The following is a 22,989-nucleotide window of genomic DNA, read 5'->3' as shown; positions in this document are numbered from 1 at the left end:
GAGATAGAGATGGATCATATATCAAATAATAATACATAAATTTTGTTCACAAAAATAAGAACAGTGAAAAACGTATAATAAACATAACAAAGATAACAAATGAACATATAAATATAACACATACATATAACGTTTTCAATTAAAATCAGCTAGCACAATTACAACTAATTATCATTTAATTACAACTGCTGTCTCGTCTGTACATCTTCATACACAGACGACATGAGTAATTACAATTAAATTGTGATATAAATTATAGTGTCATTCATTTATAGAAGCGATGTTCGACTTGGTAAAACAATTAAGTATTTGCTGCCAAATTTAATTTTAGAATGAAAATTATAATATACTGGTAATAGTAGTTTGGCAACAGAATAATAATATTTCATAATTATCTATACATATAATAAAATGGTAGGAAAGTCAAAACTGTACATTGAATATTTTTTTTTAAAGAATACTTGGGGTGTGATCTACCAACCGAATCCAAAAATATAGTTCTTAGAATTTTTGTCTGTTTGTCTGTATGTATGTCCAGGATAAACTCAAAAAGTCCTGCATGGATTTACTTCAAATTTGGCATGAATATTATTAAGAAGTCGGGTCAACATATAGGCTACATATTATCACGCTATCACCTACGGGGAACGATTAGTGAACCTTTATTTCTACACTATAAATAAAGACATTTTGTAATATATTTACTATCAGCATTGCACCCGTGCGAAGCTGGGGCGGGTCGCTAATATATTATAAAATAATAATAATGTAAGGTTTCAAGTTAAAAATAAAGTTACAGACAACAACAGCAGTGGATTCTCATATGGAAATATTTCTTTTTTAATTCAATTTTGATCTTTTGAATCAAAAAAAGATAGGATAATTTTTTAACATTTGGTTATAACAGTATTAAAATTTAGAGTTTTAGACACAAGCTCGAATGATTTTCGTAGTTTCACCGACATTGCATTTTTAGACATTACAAATAGTTTGACAGTTACAATAGTTGATTTACGCTCTCTTTTTACTAACGATCTATTAGCGATAATATTATGATGTTCCAAGAAAACAACACACAAACACACAACCCACAACCACTTACACTAACTAGAGTAATGTTTTGTGACTACGGAACCAATCTATCGAAGATAGGTAATGCAAAGCTCACTCTTACAAAATAACAAATGTTAAAATATCTTACCGGTGCTCCATATCCCCTCTGTCCCTTGTCTATCACTTCGGGGGCCATGTACTGTAGTGTACCAGCAAAGGTCTCAGTTGAAGGACACAGACCAGCGAGTCGCTTGGAAGTACCGAAGTCCGATATCTTGACGACACCACTATACGTATTCACTAGGACGTTGTCACCTTTGATGTCACGATGAACAATTTTCTGATCGTGTAGGTATTTTAAACCTGTTGAATATTGTGTGATTTTTAATTAATTTGAATATAATATAGTTTAGTACGATCGTTATGGTCGCCTTGACTTGAGTGACAATTTTTTTTTAAATGTTTAGGTTGAGGTTTAGACATTAAAAGTAAGAACAATTTCTTGCTATAACTATCTATCTCTATCCTAATACACTAAAGTATTATTTTACCTTCTAATATCTGTTTAGTGTAATAGGCAATTGTAGCTTCATTTTCTTTGAGTGGTCCCCATTTAGATCTCAGTAGAGCCGATAAAGAGCCTCCCGGAACTTGTTCCATGAAAATCTTAAAGTAATTGTTTTCTGATATTGATCCGAGATACTGAAATTAAATTAAAGCATAATTTATACATCGAATCATTAACAAATTTTTGATAATGTGCCAAATGAGTTAGTTATGTGAGAAAACACATTAATAAACATTGGAAAAAATTGTAATACCATACAATATGACATACATTTTTATTGATACATACACATATATACACAAGTATACATACATAAATACATATACACATGCCTACATAAACAAACAATAATTTTGTATTGTACAGTAAATCGTACCTGTACAATATTCCTATGCCGCAGCTGTGAATGTAGCAATATCTCTTCGTGCAGAGGCTGTACGTCACCGAGATTCTTCTCGGGGATCTCTTTGACAGCGATACGTACTTGAGTGTTGAGGTCCCGCGCCGCGTACACCACGCCGTACGTGCCTTTACCGAGCACTACGCGTTTATTGTAATCGTCTAACTCGTATTCAAACTGTAATCATTAAATATAGCACGAATTTAATATATATATATATATATATATATATATATATATATATATATATATATATATATAAATATATATATATATATATACTAGCTGTTCCCGCGGCTTCGCCCGCGTAGAAATCAGTGTGTCACAAAGTTTTCCCGGCAAACTTCCAGTGAAACTATTATCGAAATCGGCTTAGCCGTACCGTAAACCTTTCTCTCCAAGCCCTCTCTCCATTGGTGAAATCGCATGAAAATCCGTTCAGTAGATTTTGAAGGAATCTTTCACATATACTTTTGGGGACTTTGTTTTATAATACACTAACTGTCGCCTGCGACTACGTCCGCGTGGTTATGAAGATATGCATTACTATTAAGATGTTTAACGCAAATTATTTTTTTATTTCAGTCACTTGAAATGCTTATCAAACTGAGTAACTTTTTAAAAGGCACAATTTAGTATAATTTAATAGTTATTTTTATAAAACCTACATATACACCACATTTTTAGTTTTATTTTCAGGCTGTATATGTTTCATACAAACTATCAACCCTAATTAAACCCTCTTAGCGGTGGAATATCGCAAAATCCATTCTTAGCGGACGTCAACTAACTATAATCTACTTCCCTGCCTCATCTTTGTCCATCCTGGATGGATGGACCATCCAGCGGTTATTAAGTTCTCGTGATGAGTGAGTCAGTGACCTTTCTCTTTTATATATATAGATTACGATGCATTATTTGGACACCTTCTCGCTATCTATAGAGCATACATTTTAAATTTCTTTTACTCCTAAAACATACGACTTTCATATAAACTTCCAACCCCCCGTTTTACCCCCTTAGGGGTCGATTTTCGTGAAATCCGTTCTTGGCGGATCTCTACGCCCTATAAGGAGTCTTCCTGCCAAATTTCAAGTTTGTAGGTGTTATAGTTTCGGAGATTTCGTGATCAGTGAGTCAACGTACCATCCCCCGTTTTAACCCCAAAAAGGGGTTGATTTCTAAAGATACATTATTTGGACACTTTCTCACCATCTATAGAGCATACATTTTAAATTTCAAATCTCTTACTTCAAAACATAGGACTTTCATACAAACTTCCAACCCCCGTTTTACCCCCTTAGGGGTCGAGTTTCGTAAAATCCGTTCTTAGCAGATGTCTACGTCCTATAAGGAGTCTACCTGCCAAATTTCAAGTTTGTAGGTGTTATAGTTTCGGAGATTTCATGATCAGTGAGTCAACCTACCATCCCCGTTTTAACCCCAAAAAGGGGTTGATTTCTAAAGATACATTATTTGGACGCCTTTTCATCATCTATAGAGCATACATTTTAAATTTCAAGTCTTTTACTTCTAAAACATAGGACTTTCATACAAACTTCCAACCACCCGTTTTACCCCCTTAGGGGTCGAGTTTCGTAAAATCCGTTCTTACCGGATGTCTACGCCCTATAAAGAGCCTTTCTGCCAAATTTCAAGTTTGTAAGTGTTATAGTTTCGGAGATTTCGTGATCAGTGAGTCAACCTACCATCCCCCGTTTTAACCCCAAAAAGGGGTTGATTTCTAAAGATACATTATTTGGACGCCCTTTCATCATCTATAGAGCATAACATTTTAAATTTCAGGTCTCTTACTTCAAAAACATAGGACTTTCATACAAACTTCCAACCCCCGTTTTACCCCCTTAGGGGTCGATTTTCGTAAAATTCGTTCTTAGCGGATGTCTGCGTCCTATAAGAAGGCTACCTGCCAAATTTCAAGTTTGTAGGTGTTATAGTTTCGGAGATTTCGTGATCAGTGAGTCAACGTACCATCCCCCGTTTCAACCCCAAAAAGGGGTTGATTTCTAAAGATACATTATTTGGATACTTTCTCACCATCTATAGAGCACACATTTTAAATTTCAGGTCTCTTACTTCAAAAACATAGGACTTTCATACAAACTTCCAACCCCCGTTTTACCCCCTTAGGGGTCGAGTTTCGTAAAATCCGTTCTTAGCGGATGTCTGCGTCCTATAAGAAGCCTACCTGCCAAATTTCAAGTTTGTAGGTGTTATAGTTTCGGAGATTTCGTGATGAGTGAGTGACCTTTCGCTTTTATATATATTATTATAGATTATAGATAAGTAATGTAAGATGTATGTGTCCCATAAAAAAAACATATGAAAATTAAAAACTTTCGCTTTTATTTGGCGACGCGTTGGCGCAGCGATCACAGTACTGGCTGTTGTAGCGGTCGCGGGTACGATCCACACTTATGACAAACATTTGAATTGGCCATATAGATGTTTGTAAGGTCTGGGCGTTTGTGCTTGTGTATTTTGTGTATTTCCGGACCCCAGATTTAGGAGAAAATACTACCGGGGGCTGTTGAGTGTGAAGCCCTTATTTATTTTATAGATTATATAAGAAGTTAGTCTGAAAGAGATTACTTGTGCGCTGCGCGTTTTTTATTTTTAAATAACACCAAAATAAAACTAGTAAATACGCAAACCTTTAATTGATCCTGCATCACACTGGTGTCCAAGTCAGCGACCTTTTCGTGATCGGCAGTTAATTCTCCGAGTAAATCATAAAGGTGTTGACGAAACGCTTCTGACGGTAGAAATATTTGAAAATCATCGGAATTCTCACTCACATATAAAAATAGACAGCGTTCGTCGCGTTTGTACAAGCTGAAATTATTTTTTATGTCATTTTTTTCATACGTATACAATATTATGTAACTTAAAATTTTAAATATTTCTCTTATACCCTAACAAATATACTTTATATTTTTATTTATATTTTTTATTGACTTACTACTACTTTTACTTTATATTTTTTGACTTTATATTTTTTGTGTGTTACATTATAACTTTTTACTGCGTGGACCGATTTTCATGATTATTTTATTAATCGAAAGCGGGTGCTTATCCCATTACAAACATAATTATTTTGAAGTTAGTTAAATAATTAATTTAGTAAAATTACATAATACTTGTGGCCGCCCAGTGGTCGAAATTCGACCGTAATTAAATATAATAATAAACACTAAATTTGTGTGTATGTGTCAAAATGACATAGTACTGTGTGTAATGTTTTTTTTTCTTTTTATTGATTTAATGTAGTTTTTATGCATAATTAAAAAAAAAATAGCATTCTGCATTCGTTCTCTATATAATCTAGTGTGCAAAATTTAATGATATAAGTTTACCTATAAGTTCTTATCATATCGGAAGTGAAGAGCCACCGATGCACCTGCCTGCAGTCCCCTCGCATCGAATCCAAACAAAGATTGAATATCTCCACAGATTTTTGTTCGGCGCCCATATTCACGTTTAGGTAGGAAGGCATGTAAACTTTCGTAGTCTCTAAGATCACCACCTTTGAAAATTGATTTAAAATAATATTATTAACCAACCATTGGCTGTGATATCAATTAGAAGTAGCTATAATATGACAGAACAGATTCCCAAAGACGTATTGAGATGACACACACCAAATTATTTTATTTTATCTCAATGAACATAAAATGTGTAAACACCACTTAAATCTGTGCATTAGTTTTTTCATGACGCCGAAACAAATAAACATGCGAAAAAACAATTTAAAGCTTAATCTATTAAGAATAATTTCCCTACCGAGACTTATAATTATTATTTCTTTGTACTAACAATCGCGAACTATGTCTAAATAGCTTTAGTACGGTGGATACCGCAAGGATAGACTCAGGTCAGAAACAAATATTTGCACAATTGCATATATTCACTCCAACAGATGATCGGGAACGTAGTTTTTGGTCTGTAGTGTTAAGGAACTGTATGTTTTTAACCTTAGTATAAAAATCACAACTTAATTTAATCAAAAGAGAGAATAAATCAATATCAAGTAAATAGTATGATTTTTTTGTATTTACCTTAAATTAAACAGTTTATTCCACTATAAATATAGACTACATAGTATTAATAACACAATTATGATAGGCCGACGTAAATATGTATGTCATAAGGATATATTTAAGGATAAGCTTAGTAAATTAAAAGACCAAATATCACATAACATCAATGTCTAGACTTACAGGAAAACGTATAATATTTTCACAGGTGCTTTTAGTTGCCTCGACGAAAAACTCCATCCAGAAGGAAAAAACTTGCTGTTCTGGTGACGTTTCATCGCCTTTCTTTCTAAACCTAAAACATAACAATTTTATTATTTAGGTTTTTAAAATTGTCTTTGATATAACACAATAATCATAATGAATTACATTAAAATAATCCTTTACACCATATAATTTAAATTAATGTCTTAAGAATGAACACCACGTGAATAGGGAGGGGGGGAGGGGATAAACCCACCTATGACAAGACTCGCTTAATGCGACTATTTCTACCCTGCGCTACTCACAGCCGCTAAGAGTAAGAACATAATATAATACTCATACCTTTAAAAAATCTGGGGCGCAGCAGCAAAATACAATTTAAATTTAATACAAAGAGCTCAAAATAAATTGTTAAAGGTACTATTTAATTATAACTACTTAACGCCTACGAAATATTTATACGAAAAAACTTAATCATTGAATGTTACTCAAATTTACACATACAATACTTTTCTATTAATTAGAAAAATTTTAACAAAAAATATACATACACAAATAAATTTCACTAAAAAAATGCAAGTACAGAAAATTCTCTTGAGGAGCGCAAATAACTTTATATGTCGAGCACCAAGAACTAACTACGGTGCAAAAAAAATCTTGTTTGAAGGCGTAAAATGATATAATAAAGCTCCTAGTGATGTAAAGAACTCACAATCATTACAAACATATAAAAAACGTTTAAAACATTATATAATAAACAATTGCTGAATAAAATAAAATTATTAGAAATATTATATGTAATATACATAATGAAAAATTAACTTAAGTGCCCTGAAATGTCATGCCACTTCTGGTCTGTGTTTGATCTATGTATATTCCACGCATTCGATCGCTGTGTAAACTGAGTTGGATTTCTACCCACTTTCGTTTTATTTTTTCTTTTGTGTTGGACTCGCAGTAATACTATGTTATAAAATTCAAATTGTTTATATAGTTAAATTTCTCATGTAATTGAATTTATTGTGATTCTTTATGAGAGTAAAGTTTCTATAAACATTAAACACACATCAATAGGTATCTACAATTATTAGTGATATATTTTTTCATTTAAAATTGTCTAAATTATAGATTGTATGGTGTAAAGTATTTTTATAAAGTACTTGAACAGTAACAAACTTTATAGTAAATTGGTTAATTATATAAAATACAAACCTATCTATAAGTTCAATATTTCCTATAGTAGACTTCAGGTACCAATTAGGCGGTTTTAATTTAAACATACATTCGGCTGCTTGTATCGCTTTCACGTAATCCTGAGCCAGTACTGAGATCTCAAAAAATGTTGCTACATCCCAGTACTCTTTCAGCGATGATAAACTGCCTTTTTTACCAATTAAATGATTCAGCACCATTCCTAAAATTATATAAACGATATAGTTATATAAAACAATTCATTTAAATTTAAATAAAATCAATATACAACACGCGAAACAATTTAGATGAAATATAGGTATACATAAATGCCTATTATATTATGCCTATTTATAAAAAAAAAAAAAACAAATATAGTTGAAAACTATAAGTATTGTGTATATAAAATGTAGTTTTTTTTCTTATTTCCACGCGAATTTATGTTAAAACTAATAGTACAACAGATTATTAAATACAAGAAAATTATATGAAATTTCGATTTTCTTGGCATAATTAGATACAAAAAAAAAAAGAAATTGAATCCAAGTGAAAGGCGAAAAATTAATGTACGTATTACGTTACATTTCATACAAACAAAATATTTGTCAAATAGAAGCAGCAATTTAAAAACAATTGTTAACATTTTTATTACAAACTTTTACTTAAAGCTGTAGTTTAAATTCGATTAGAAGCCTATCTTAATTCGATATATGTTATGATTGAAGAAAGATAGTAAAATTGTAATTTTAATATAAAGACAAGGTAATAAATAAAAGGAACTAATTTTTTTAAAAAATAAAATTTATAGTTTTATAAAAAAAATAGCTTTACCATCTACGTATAATAAGTTTACCACAATTATACCACAGTGCTAAATTACGAATAAAATCAAAATAATTATACCACAATCAAACAAAAAGATGAATGAAATAGTTATATTTAAATCTGTTGATTTTCCTCAAGTTCATTTGAATTGCTTATTTATTCTCGCTATATGGAAATTTTACATCTGTGGATCGTGAATTCTGAGAAATATTTTCGTAATGTATTTGCAGATCAAACTTCGTTTATTTATTGATTTATTTAAACAAAGGTTGTTAACAGAGCATACAATATAAACAATTATCAAATAATATAGTTGTCACAAGCAGCACTGCAGCACTTTAGCAGCACTTTATAGATAATAAAGACAAAAACTTAAAAATATAAAAAAATATATTATAATACAAAGCGAAAACATGACAACAACCAAAAATATACTTTTAAGATTATTGAACAAGGATTAAAAATTAGATCTAAAATTTTTGAGAAACGAAGAAAGCAAGTAACAAAAAAATTATAAGCTGTTTTAAAGAGGATATAGATACATTTATTACATACCTATGTGTTGCAGTTCTTGAGAATTCTTAAAGTCGTTCCCAGCTATGACTAGTAACGTTGCTAAATTAATACCGGCATATTCATTTGGTTGAACTTCAAACCCTTGTCTATACCTAAATAAAAAATATATATTAAGTACTAACAGTATTTCTTAAATATTATCGAGGTACACAGCAGGAAATAACCTGCACAAAATCAAAAGCAACCCAACTGGGGAATTACCTTTAATTTAAGTTGATAATAATATTTTTTATTGTACACCATTAAAAGATACAAACAAAAGTAGTACTATAATTGTACAAAGGCGGTCTTATCGCTAAAAGAGCGATTTCTTCCAGACCACCTATGGGTATAGGGACAAGGTATAGAAAAGCGGTTAGGATCATCATCATTATTCCAGCCTATTGCAGTCCACTGCTGGACATAGGCCTCCACAAGTTCGCGCCAAAAATGCGTGAACTCATGTGTGTTGCCCATAGTTTTGTCGCACCGAAGACGCTGCTGCCCGTCTTCGGCCTGTGTGTTTCAAAGCCAGCGGTTAGATGAGTTATCCTGCCATCGGTCGGCTTCCTAAGTTCCAAGGTGGTAGTGGAACCTTGTTATCCCTTAGTCGCCTCTAACGACACCCACGGGAAAAGAGGAGGTGGCTATATTCTTTGGTGCCGTAGCCACATTAGATTGGGCTTGTCTTATAGAGAGAGGAAGAGAATTCCAGAGCTTTACAGTTTTTACAGAGAGGTTAGAGTAGAAATAAAAAGTGTGATGTGGAGTTCTTAGAACCAGATTTGAGTTAGATCGAAGAGAACGATCATGGGTGTCGAATTTGAGCATGTTTGATAATAATCAGAGGAGAATTTAAAAAAAGTAATTTATCATCAACCCCAGAAGCATTAAATACCTCTGACCAGTCTAATAACGACATATTCACGTTATAGATCTAAATCCATGCCACCAAAATTGCGCTGCAGAAGTATGACTTAGCTTTTTGAAATCTGACCTTATAGAAAAGAAATATGAGGTCATGGTAAAAAAACTCAACGGCTGTGCTAACCATGCTTGTCAACATGGTCAGGGGAGGAGACAAGTATTAAGTCAAAGAGAGTGCGAGAACAGTTAGGAAATGAATAAAAAAAGGCTTTTTGGGCGAGGATGTTCATGTTAGCAGAATTAACAAGAGAGTGGAATCGGGAAGCTCTGCAATCTTGTTTTAGTAGGCAGGTGATAAAATCACCCATCGATACCCGATACATCGATATACCTCGATATTGAGGAGTGTATACTTACTTCTAAAAGATTTTCAGACTAGGCAAAATAGTCAACAATAGATGATGGGTTATAATATACACCTAGAAGGATCTTTGTGTTAGAAACAATTATTTCAAGAAAGATTACAGTCAAAAAATTCTGTTCTCAAGCAATGTTCTGTTCCTGTAGTAAGGTAGCCAGAACGGTTACCGCTATCAAGTGTGCCGTACGCTTATTTGCCAACTTAGTTCTGTAACAAAAATATTTCTTACCAATGAATAGCGTTCGCCAAACTTTCTGTATCAGTGTGTTGAGATTCTACGAATTTATCCTTGTATATGCGACCACAGAGGCACAACATATCAGGAAATCTATTTTCTTTCTTCTCTAGCGCCTTAACACACACCTTTAAAGCATTCTCCCTATCACCTTCCTTATTCCTCCTGCAACCAGAATATTAATTAAAACATACTCCTAAGTCAAAACAATATATATAATTTAAATGAAACTTACCTGTTCATAGCGAAAGCATACATAAATCTTATGATAGGCATATTGACGTAATTCTTTCTGTTCATAATAGTTTTCAGATCATCCACAATTTGAACTATAGCGTCGTAATCCTGTATCTCTCTATATGATATAAGTAAGTTAAGTATTGTGTCGCCTGACAGAACCGCGGGGTCGTCGAGCCTCCTTCGCATTGCATGCAGAACATTTGCCAACTCCGTACCGCTGTAAGTTTCACGAGCTTTCCGTAGATCAGACAGAAACTTTTCCTGTAGATGAGCCCTGAAAATTGTTCCAATCATAAGTAACATAAAAATTAAAACACGTGATTGTATAATAGTTAGATATTTACGAAACGAAACAATAAGCGGAGGCAACCCCTATATTACATTTATAACAGGTAAGTAGTGATCATTGATCGCGTGTTGGAATATGGACCAGACCTGCTGAGTTTTCAAGAATGTGTTTCAGCTCGTTTTTTGAGGAACAAAATACATGAAAAATGTAATTCATCTCGAACTTTATTCCGGGACACGCATCCATATAGTACCTGTTAAGTATTTAAGATAAACGGTAAAATGTAAAGAACAAACATGAATAATTCCTAGGCATCTAAATAGTCTTCGAAAAAAAATGTTATTACTTTTATAAAGCGTATTTATAAACATGAAATGAATATTAATTAATTGAAGGATATAAATTACTCATGAACACAAATGATACGTTTTGGTGTGGGCGTTTTTATCTATTCGAATGTACGCAATAAACATTGAATAACACGAGAAAATGTCACGATTAAACCCGCTTATGCATCGATTTGCATACATATTTTAAACAACGACTAAAAAATAACTGGATTACCCACGCATTATAGATAGCATAAAAAACTTCATGAACAATTTTATACAATTGGGTTGTCTTATATATAAAACTCTCCTGTCACAATGTTAGTTACAATACGCTTCCGAAACGGCTGGACCGATTTTTATGAAATTTTGTGCGCATTTCAGGTTGGTCTGAGAATCGGCTAACATCTATTTTTCATACCCTTAACATAAAGGGGGGTTAATAAAATATAGGGCAAAACAATGTTTGCGGGGTTCAGCTAGTATTTATCTATATTTATAATTATATACTCGTCGTACATATAAAAGTTAATCGCTGAAATGTTTTTACGAGCATGACTTCAGAAGGACTGCGCCGAATTGGATAATTCCTTTTTCATAGTGTAAATATGGCGATACAAAGTTCCGCTAGCTAGCCGTGTCAGCTAGGTTTTTTTCTTTTTTCTTTATTTTTGTAAGGCCTTTAAAAATAGAACAACGGCTCCGGTGTAATTGTGCGAGCGCTATGTACGCGCCTAAACACCGACGGTTTATGGTTCATTCCCGTTCGGAATAGATTTTGTATTTATACAAATATTTTTTTCGGTTTGCATGGTTGTCCTTGTAGGTCACCCCACCGAGCACGTTAAGTTGTCGGACCCGGTTGTATATACAACTGACGTTACTCATAGTAGGGAATATTTCCGCAGCCCGCAGTGGAGCAGCGTGCTGGATTAAGCCCTACATATAGAAAGAGGCCTATGCCCAGCAGTGGGATATTACTGACTGAATCGTTAATGGAAATATGTGATATTACCGATTGGATATCATTATAATTCGGAAAATTATCCGCGATTTACTAGCCACCGGGGAAACGTAGCCATTTTTAAATTCATGTTGATTTTATCATCAAAATCAGGGGGGGATCAATTTCCCCATAAGTTTTGTTATTTTTAAAAATAAAAACTCAATCAACAACCTATGTGAAGCTTTGTTTTTTTTTTTTTGTTATCGCAGGGTAACCCATTTATGGGTGATATCCAGGATGCCCGGGTAGGCATTCCTAGACCGTATGTCGGCTTCAGCACTTGGGGGTGCACTACCGACCAAAACCCCTGCGGGAGCCTTCAGCCGCTTTAATTGGAGGGTCCCGGATCTGCAGGCAACAGGATCCCTCCAGCGACAGGCTGGCCTCGGCGAAAAGGCCAGACTTCTCCCTAACCTATGTGAAGCTAATTTACTTCACATTAATGACTATTGTAAAACCAATGCTATAGAAGAATGAGTGCAGGCAAAGATAGAATATATATATATATATATATATATATATATAACTAGATCGGCAAACAAGCGTGCGGCTCACCTGATGGTTAGCGATCACCGTAGCTTATAGACGTCAGCAACACCAGAAGCATCGCAATCGCGGTGTCAACCCTATCCTCAATTCCCCCAGGAGCTCTGGTCATCTTACTCACCAACAGGTACACAACACCGCTTGAAAACAGTATTATTTAGCTGTGATCTTCTATAAAGTCGAGGTACTACCCTAGTCGGGCTGCTCCATGTTTTGAGCAGGAAATTTCCTGCTGTACTCTACCTCAGTTAAATGTAATTATAGAAATTATAAAATTCTAAAATCTACTCTTGTACGTCCTATGATTTGCTGATAGATAATTATTGTAGTTTTAATCAAAACTTTTTGTGCAATTTAACAACGTATCGTGCAATAAAGCATTAATATATAAACACTTACTTAGTTTGAACTTCAACATCTTGGAGTATATTCTTGAGTCTCAGAGTTAGATGTTGCTTTGGATCTGGAGCTTCTTCGCCTTTGAACTTCGCTGCTGCCGGGTTAGTAGTGACGCATGTTCCTGCATCGGTGAGCTTGTATGATACGAATAGGAAATTGGGAAGAGATATCTGAAAATTAAATCAAATTTATTTTTGAATATAAACGAATCTAAATTGCTTTAGTGACAAAGATATACGATATATATGACAATTTTATATATACGACTAAGTAAGAACAACAGAAAAATTTGATTTAAATTTGAAAAATATTTGAATGTTAAATTTTAGAATAAATAACAAAAAAAATTGTATATACGTAATTATGAAATGTTATAAAAGTTATTATAACACATTATTATACTTTATTTATAGCTAAATTACTTATTTACAAACATAAATATGGTATTTTAATGATGGACCTCCTTTTGTAAAAAATTATAAACATATTTTTTGGCTATATGCATTTAACTATTTAAAAAAAAATTTAGCCTTAATATTAATCCGGTTATATAAAGCATATTGATTTTAAAAATGGTACTTATTTATTTTTACTGTCAATGTAAATTTCAACCGCAAATATCACATAACATTAAACTACAATAATTAAATTTAAAAAAAATATACATATCTATTAGGAAAAATACAGTTTAATAAAACCGGAAAAGTTATTAAAACATCATGGAACAAAAACGTTTGGGAATCTATTGCTTAAAACTTATATAAAAGCGTTATTGTTGTTGAAATACGAAATTTTAATAACAAAAAAGTAATAAACACGCAATTCAAACCCGCAATACCCATAGCAAAAACAAATCATTAATTATGTGCTATAGGTACCTAGAGCTTTTGTTATATCTATACTAATATATAAAGCTAAAGAGTTTGTTTGTTTGTTTGAACGCGCTAATTTCAGGACTACTAGTCCTATTTGAAAAAATATGTCAGTATTAGAAATATATTTCAGTGTCAGATAGCCCATTTTTCGAGGAAGGCTATAGGCTATATATCATCACGCTAAGGCCAATAGGAGCGGAATACCAATGAAGAATGTTTCAAAATAGGTTTTTTTCCTTTTGAGAGCTTCCCCAGTTAGCTAAAAGTAACTATTCCACGCGGACGAAGTCGCGAGCAGAAGCTAGTTTTAAATAAAACTAGCTGCATCTTGCAGTTTTATGCGATAATAGATCCCGTGAAAATATCGGAATAAACAGTAACCAATGGGATTTTCTAGATTTCAAACTTTCGTCCTAAATTAGATTACGATTAGCAACAATATTACGTAAAAAAGTAACCAACATCCTTTATCCTATTATATTTATGCGCGTATAATAAATAAACAATGATGATCTAAGGCGTATTACTGAATGGGCTGATAGTTTCGATCTTACTGTTAACCCGAGAAGAACTAAGTATTAATCATAAGTAGTAAACGCATTCGCTCTCGACTTGAAATAGCTGAACTACCCCCTATTACCGTCGACGGCGTTCCTATTACTTTTTCCGACTCGGCTAAGAACTTAGATGTTGTTTTTGATTCCAATTTAACTGGAGCTTATATCAACGAGATCAGTCGTAAGGTATACTTTTCGCTCCATACTCTAAAAGCACTACAAAAAAATTTACCCTTCAAGACTAAAGTTTCTATAAGAGCTTTTTCCTACTGCTATCTTAGTGTACATAAATTGTTCAATAAATAAATAAACACCTATACAAATTATGCGTTTATATTAATAGAATGTATTCTAAGGTATAAACAAGTCTAAAAGAATTTGAAGACGAATACAATAGTCGTAATTCAATAAAGCGACAGGTGAACGTGGACTCGCCTCACTAACTGGGATTAAGGAACAAATGAAAAATATCTAGCTATAAAAAATTATAAAAATGTGAATGAAACAGATATCTTATTTTACCTAATTTCAATAATCTCGACATAACTCTTTATTATTAAGTTTCTTTATTTAAGCAATTTCAATTAAATCTAATATATAAAATTCTCGTGTTTGTTGCTAAACTCCTCCGAAACAACTGGACCGATTTTTATGAACTTTTGTGTGCATATTGAGTAAGTCTGAGAATCGGATAACATCTATTTTTTTATACCCCTAAATGATAAGGGTGACCCACCCTTAAATATTTTTTTATTTTTTTGACAAAATTTTATATTTTCAAAACTTTTCAACCCCAAAATTTTCAACCTTCTACCGTTAACCCCCATTCTTTAATAGCGTTTAGTGTCAAGAACACGTTTGCCGGGTCAGTTTGTATTAATTTAAAAATTGTAATTATTAATGTAGAAACAGTTCAACAGCAAGCGAAATGAGATTTCATACTAGCTTTGGTCTTTCCGTCATGTTATTTAAAAAAAAATCAAAATAACGAGCAAACCTTATGCAGTTTACAACATCTTTGTTAACAAGTATAACTAAAAATTTAATGAATAATACATATTGCACACACTGACCCATCAAAAACAACTTTGTCAATTGTTGCATAATTTTTGTTCAAACTGTTGGTCACATTACAATACCTGTCATAATACTATTTGTTCTCATATATGGCTTATAATATGCAACATTGAAACTGGCAATAAGAAAATAATTTGAAATTTTAACAATAAATATTAATCATCATTATCATCATCATTTCAACCTATCACAGTCCACTGCTGGACACAGGCCTCCACAAGTTCGTGCCAAAAATGGCGTAAACTGATTTTTTTTTGCCCATAGTCACCACACTCGGCAGGTGACCACAGGGCTTGCTTTATCGCACCGAAGACGCTGCTGCCCGTCTTCGGCCTGTGCATTTCAAAACCAGCAGTTTGATGGTTATCCCGCCATTGGTCAGCTTTTCAAGTTCCAAGGTGGTAATGGAACTGTGTTATCCCTTAGTCGCTTCTTACGACACCCACGGGAAGAGAGGTGGTGGCTATATTCTTTACTACCGTAGACACAATATTAATGTTTAATACATACAACTCTAATATTAACCATCACAACATCATAAACAATGTTTTAATTTACAGTAATTCTGTAAGTAAAGTTGCTTAGTCATTTTCAGATGGATATTTGACCAGTCATCTTAAACATAATGTCATCCAGTCAATGTGAAATATGGTACTACAAACTATGTAATATAGTCTCCATTCAACAATTGAGAAATTGAGAGTAATAACTATTGAGATATTATCATTCAAGGCTTTGGTAACTGCGTACATACGTTGTTTATCATTTTGCTCTTATGTTTTGCAATAGGACACTGAAATACCATGTATATAAAACATACATACAAGACAACGGTAGCATCAATTCTCTAACCTATTATATAACATTATTAATACATCTAGATGCCAGAAACAGCTTAAAACAAATAATAACCCAGACACCATAAAAATTTTAAGATTAATGATGTTTGCTTAACATGTCTGATTAAAATTTGCATTAAAAAATTACATACTAAGTTTATTGATGAGTTGAGTGTAGAGTATTTATTTATTTATTACCCAATAAAAGTATGTGTCGTTCAACAATTTACAAACTCTAATTTTTTTTTTTTTGTGGCACATTGTTGCAAATGATATTCAATGGTAGAGTATGTTAAATAATATTTTAAGTGTCATCTAATAGCCAAGGCTAGTTTCTATTTTACATTTTAGTTATTTGTCAAACTTTAAATTTGCATGTTTTTGATTAACTTTGAAAATAAATGATATTTTTTTTTTATCAAACATGCTCAAAATAATGAAATTTATATAATAATTCATATTATATACAATACATACTTTCAAGCGGAGTGTAGCGTCAGAATCTACATCATTATAGAGTAGTACATTTTCTTTCATATCAAAACTCTCTCTTACACCAAGATGATAAAGTAGCGAGCTTTGTTGTAATTGTATACTGAGATCGACCAGGGCCACGTCGGCATTGTAAAATGTATCCAATACACTTGTTTCTCCAAAATCAAGTTTTTCAAACTGAAAAATGAGATTTTTAATTTAATTGATAATTATAAGAATTACTAAATAATTTAATACCTTTTAAATACTAAATAGTTATTGTTATTTCTAGTTAATTACAGATAAGGAAATCTTTATCTACTAAAGTCCAAATAAAATGTAGACAGGGCCAGAAATGAATTTAGTTTTGTCAAACATTAATTAAAATTAGAATATTTAAAGGTTTTCCTCCATTAGTTTCTCATAATAAGAAATGCCTGCGTTAAATACCCTTTTCAATTTACATGTATCATTAAATTTTGCATTTTTGTCAACAAACAATTGTTTAAAACCATTTCAGATGCAAAACAATTTTTTCTAATTTAATTCAGTTTGTAAAGCTATTATTTGTTTAAATAATAACCTTCGTTATTATAATAAAATTGTTTTATAAAACTTATTGGAAAAACATACATGAATGTGGTGTACGTTCGCATTGACGAGTTCGGAAGCCAGACGAACTTCCTCCAGTGCCCTTTTTCTGTGTGCAAGGTTCACTGTTTGGGTCACGTCCAAAACACATGCGATGTCCATACGGGGTCTCTGGTTAGCCCCTGGTTGCACTGTGGCATTTGACCCATCGCTACATATGCTCTCGCAAATGCTTCTCACGTCGCCTACAAAAAAAATCCTATTAGATATTTTGAAAATTAATGAAACTCCGCCGTTAATAAACGCTAAATATTTTCATACCAGACTCTTCTTGAGCCGTGGAAGTATTCGCACCGCCAAATGTTATCATTTTTTTCTTTGCTCACAGTAGGCTATCATATTTTTAAAAATATATTTCAAAATTTAAATGATCACAAATAAATTCTTCAACACTAAACAGAACCACAACAAGTACTCGTCAGAGTCGTCAGCTTGTTATTTAATAATAGTGATGTATTTTAAGTGAGTATATCGATGATCGGTTAGTTATTCGCCAGCTGGCTTGTTGTCAAAATATCGATATAACCTATATTTTTCCAAACGTTTTTTTTTTTCTGTTACTTTTATATGCAATTTTATGTAAAGATTTATAAAAAAAACAAACTTAACAGCCTAAATACGTTACGGTTTGTCACAAAGGTTTGTCAGATGTCCTGAATTCTTTTTGGATTATTAACAAGCAAACTCCCAAAAATGTAATTTATGCCTGACAGTAGCGAGTTTAATTCTTGCACGTAATTATCTGATTTGGTGGAAGTTCAGCTATAATAGGTTAAGAGAAATCTCAAATTCTCAATAATAATATCTAATATTAAAAGTTATAACAAAATTAGTATTTACGTAATAATCTAAGCTTGCTTAATTATGTAACTAGCTAATTTGATAGAGGGTACGGTTAATAGTTTTTTAGGATTTGATAATAAAAAATAAGATTAAATCGATTTATTTTAAAAAGTGATTTCTCGTTGAAACCGACAACATTAAGATATTGTGACATCACTGATGACCTTGAGCTTCCCTTTTCCCTTACTGCCATCTATATTAAAATATGTTAAGCAAATAAAAGCCCTGCTGATTGCTTTTTATTTAGTTTAAGTCTGAAAAAAGAGATGGCGCTTCCTTTCTTTAAAAGAAGGTAAAACAAACTACTCGATATTAATTCTAGCTGCCCAGACAGTCTTCGCTCTGTTAAAAGCTAATAGTAAAAATTAAATTAAAAAAGAATTGTTAATATTAAGACTTTCCGTGGGCCTTAAGGAACATAGGTCGAGCCATTCTCAAGTTATGCGCTTAGCAACATTCATTTTTTTATTTATATAGATTATAAAAATTGTTTGTTTGTTTATGCACACTAATCTCAGGAACTGCTGGTTCGAATAAAACAATTATTTTATAGGCTATTTAATATTTCAGTACGTTTTTTTCTCAAATTAACGCGGTTAAAGCGGCGGTGGGCCTATTTTAGCAGGCGGATATAAAATCCCAGCTAGAAGTTAAATAGATTTCAGTTTATATTTTGATTTATATTAATGGTAAGCTAATCTAAGAATCATATTATTAACACAAGCGAATATATTCGCGCGCTCGTGTCCTTAATTTCGTCTGGAATATAATGAATTTATTTATTGATTTAAATTTTATTGCACACTTATAAGTACATCATAATGAAACAAAAAAAAAACAGACACTAAATAAAGTTCAAAGGCGATGCTTGTCATGTTGTCCCATTTGATGTTTACGTTTTGAGTAATGCTATTTACTTACTTACTCCTAATTGATTTGCTTTTGGACTATCTACGTTGTACCTATTAGGTTTCGATCAATTCGATGTCAATTGAAGTCGGGGTTTTTTCGTTTGCGACTAAACATATTTAGATCAATAGTATATAAAATGTTCAATATCGTTAGTAGTGTGTTTGTACCAGTTCTGGCTCAGGGTTTTGGGGTCATCTAAATCGATTGCACGCATCCATTTTGTGCTAACTCTAACGGTTCGCGACTTAGGTTTCTACATTTGCAAACTCCAGTACCCTTAATTACTATGCAATACTGGTACAAACACACTACTATCGTTTAATAAAATTATGGCATTTTTGTTTATAATTATAATAGTGAAAAGACCGAGTAGCCGCAACAACACGGCTAGTGCACGATAGCAGTGACAGATTCTCTTGAGGATTTTTTTTAATTTAACTTTACACTATTTAAAGAATTCTGAAGAGATATTTGAAAGCTATATGAAAGGTCAAATCAAAATTTCCTGCCTAAAAGGGCTTAAATCAATTTTGTGCTTCTCTTACTGACACAGCATTATGTCCAAAACGTAACAAATTTTTTTTGCCGCTTGAGTCGCATTTCCCTTTTTTAAAGTAAAACTTTAAAATGTTCCGAATTTCTTCGTTGAAAAAAATACAAGTGTTAAGAAATTAATTTTTGCTTTTTATTTCATTTTTAAAATTTCACTATTCATGGTATCACAACCAGCCAGTTACAAACAATACAACTAAAAAGTTTTTGTTGCAACTTTTTACTAGAAAATAAAAAAAGACTTTTCCCCCGACCTATTATGTATTAATTACCCAACTGAAACAACGTTCAATACATACTATGTAAATAGATGACGCAATGCTTCTTCTATACGTCACTGTGAATAGAGCTTTACGCATCACACCAGAAATACCGCACTGTCATCTACAAGAATATTTGCTGGAGCTGTACAATAGAGAAAATAATTTAATAATTTAATTGAAAAAAATGTGTATGTTGCAGTTAATTTCTATAATAACGAATTTTAGCTACACATTCAATTTCGCACAGGTTTTTTGATTTTGGCTAAGAAGTAGCTGAAACGAAATAGTATCTACCTAAACTATAAATTACCTACAATTTTAAGCTGGTCCAAAAGCAAACTAAAAACCAGATGTAATTGTTTTAAGAGATAGGGCAGTCCCTGCTGGCTGGGAAGGCTGGCATTAGAGGAAGCTAAAAAATAGAGGAAAGACAACGTGTAAAGTCATTGACGAGGTTTGTTTTTTTAAGCTTTTGTACTAAATGAAACAGTACCTACATTTAAATAAAATAAATAATAAATAAACGCTTCACGCTCAACGGCCCTCAGCAGGATTTTGCTCCTGTGTCGCGGGAAACACACACAATACCCAAGCACAATCGCCCAGACCACGACAAACAAATATATGGTCAATACCAATGTCTGTTGTCGTAAGCGGGGATCGAACCTGCGACCGCTAACGCAACCGGTAGTGCTGTGACTGTGATTAATGAATAAATAAATGTGTCCTAAGCTCAAAATTACAGTACGGATTGACCAATTCCGTTAATATTATTTTTTAAGCTTTCTGATACTCTGTGGAAGGTGTGTGTACTTTTAAATATGATTCTCATACATCCTCCTTCTATTCTAATTCCTTCACTGCTAAAGCTGTCCTTCCGCCTTTGGAATTCTCCTCCGCTTCCACTCCAGCCTGTTTTAAGCAACGTCTAAACAAGTATTATATGTCCCCTAACATATAATAATATTCAGAATTTAAATCATTCTCATTTCCAGCAATGCCAAAAAGGCTTGGAATCTAGGCAGATCTGAATGTCTCTTTGCTGGCAAAGGAACAGGGCCTCACTTATCTTTAAAATAATAGAAAATCTTAATTTGCTACCAAAGAGGTTTTCTTTAAGAGCCATTTCACAATTTTACGCTCTGCAAGTTTAGGTAAATTTGGTCGCATCGCGCGAGTCGTACGAGCCGCACGATCTTTGTGCTAGCAAGTATAGTGTGACAACCAAAAGACCATCTTGATCATTTTCTGATGTATAATAAAAATTATAACTATGGTATAAAATGTTTTTTACGTAATTAATTTGTTAAAAATTTCAAGTGTGTTATAATTATAACAACAGTCAATAAATTTAAAATTAAAATAAAAAATCAATTTTATGAAACAATTTTTTTTAAATTGATTTAGTTTTTTTCAGTTTACGAATGAATCTAATATTTACGATATGAATAAAATAGCATTTTATGACATCGACACCGACAAACATATTAATTAACAAATAACAAGACAAACAGATTGAAATGCCTATTTGTATTGATAATGTGAGAAAAGAAAATTAAATTATACACTTGTTTACAGAAATTATCATTATATTATTTTACAGTCATTTTCGTAATATGTTTATTTTATTTATATTTTATTATGAAAGTATCAAATGCGGTTTATCCGCTATAACAACGGGCGCTTGGCGCGTGTGAGCGAAAGAGACGGCTGCGCAGAATTTGGCGTGGACCTTACCTCTAAGAGCGCTAGCGCTCGACTGATTTACTGGGCTTGATGCGTGGTAATATATACTATCTTTTTATTATTTAATATAAAATGTATTAAAAATGATTACATCTTTTAATTTTTTTTTTGTATTCCTTAATGATGTAAGTTTACTTTGATGAAGATAGTTCGTTGAAATTTCTTAGTTTTCTAAGAAAAATATCGCTTTTAAAATTGTACTTATTTGGAAAATATTCGTAACTTTAAATTTTTTTTATCGTTTAATAGAGATACAAATTGAATAAAAATCTGCGATAGTGCGCAACAAAATTATGTTCCACATATTACGTATTTTTTTTAAATGGTTTCAACGTAGAAGTTATTGAAAAGTAGGACTTCAAAGTATACATTACGACCGTTTACCCAGGGAGGAGGCTGATGAAAAGGTTAATAATTCTATACACATAATATAAATCAAAATTCTGATCTGACTATGGACTACAACAAAGGTTGCTCTATTATATTTCAAGAATATAAATTACATTATTGCATCCAACACTGAGATTAACGACGTCAAAATATTACAATTTCGCGAATTGTTACCGATTTTTGTGAAATGGCTCTTAATAGCTAAAAGATAGCATAAGGAGTAAGTCAGTGTAACAGTTTGTCTTAAGTTATGAGAGAGGTCATAGAGGATGGTTTTTAGTATGACAATGGCTTTGCCAGTAAATATTTCAGTATTTACTGGTCCTGGATACCTAAATGTAGCTGGATACTGGATATAAATATATCTGAAGATTTAGGGGGACATTTAGATTATAGAATAATCCTATATTTAGGTATCCAGTGGACACCAAAATATTTTAGACTCTATTTTTTTTGTAAACAAAACCAATCATACGAATCTGTCTATAACTGTGCCATTAATACATAGCAGTAAGCCTAGTGTGTAAATTGACTTAAGTTGATATAAAGATAATTCTTTGGCCAATAAATTTTGATTTGTATGGATATATTATTAAAAGAAAAATCACTATAGGAAATAATATA

The 22,989-nt window shown here is 32.4% G+C and overlaps 1 protein-coding gene across 1 annotated transcript in view; it reads right to left on the bottom strand.

Annotated features, from left to right (window-relative positions):
* LOC123655479 (mitogen-activated protein kinase kinase kinase 15) overlaps positions 1–18,117 on the bottom strand; it is a 37,186-nt gene extending 19,069 nt beyond the window's left edge. The window contains exons 1-14 of the mRNA XM_045591262.1: positions 17,921–18,117; positions 17,642–17,844; positions 17,012–17,206; positions 13,187–13,356; positions 10,613–10,891; positions 10,372–10,542; positions 8,855–8,967; positions 7,496–7,697; positions 6,263–6,374; positions 5,399–5,568; positions 4,697–4,877; positions 1,998–2,198; positions 1,605–1,755; positions 1,202–1,416 (exon numbers count right to left, since the gene is read on the bottom strand). Of these exons, the coding sequence (XP_045447218.1) occupies positions 1,202–1,416; positions 1,605–1,755; positions 1,998–2,198; positions 4,697–4,877; positions 5,399–5,568; positions 6,263–6,374; positions 7,496–7,697; positions 8,855–8,967; positions 10,372–10,542; positions 10,613–10,891; positions 13,187–13,356; positions 17,012–17,206; positions 17,642–17,844; positions 17,921–17,969 (2,412 nt within the window). The 5' untranslated portion in view covers positions 17,970–18,117. The remainder of the gene's footprint in view (positions 1–1,201; positions 1,417–1,604; positions 1,756–1,997; positions 2,199–4,696; positions 4,878–5,398; positions 5,569–6,262; positions 6,375–7,495; positions 7,698–8,854; positions 8,968–10,371; positions 10,543–10,612; positions 10,892–13,186; positions 13,357–17,011; positions 17,207–17,641; positions 17,845–17,920) is intronic.
* Positions 18,118–22,989: the final 4,872 nt, after the last annotated feature.

This window comes from Melitaea cinxia, chromosome 8 (genome assembly GCF_905220565.1).
Source record: "Melitaea cinxia chromosome 8, ilMelCinx1.1, whole genome shotgun sequence".
In the NCBI taxonomy this organism is placed as follows: domain Eukaryota; kingdom Metazoa; phylum Arthropoda; class Insecta; order Lepidoptera; family Nymphalidae; genus Melitaea; species Melitaea cinxia.
Note: the sequence above shows the minus strand (reverse complement) of the source record. Positions and strands in the feature narration are given on the sequence as shown.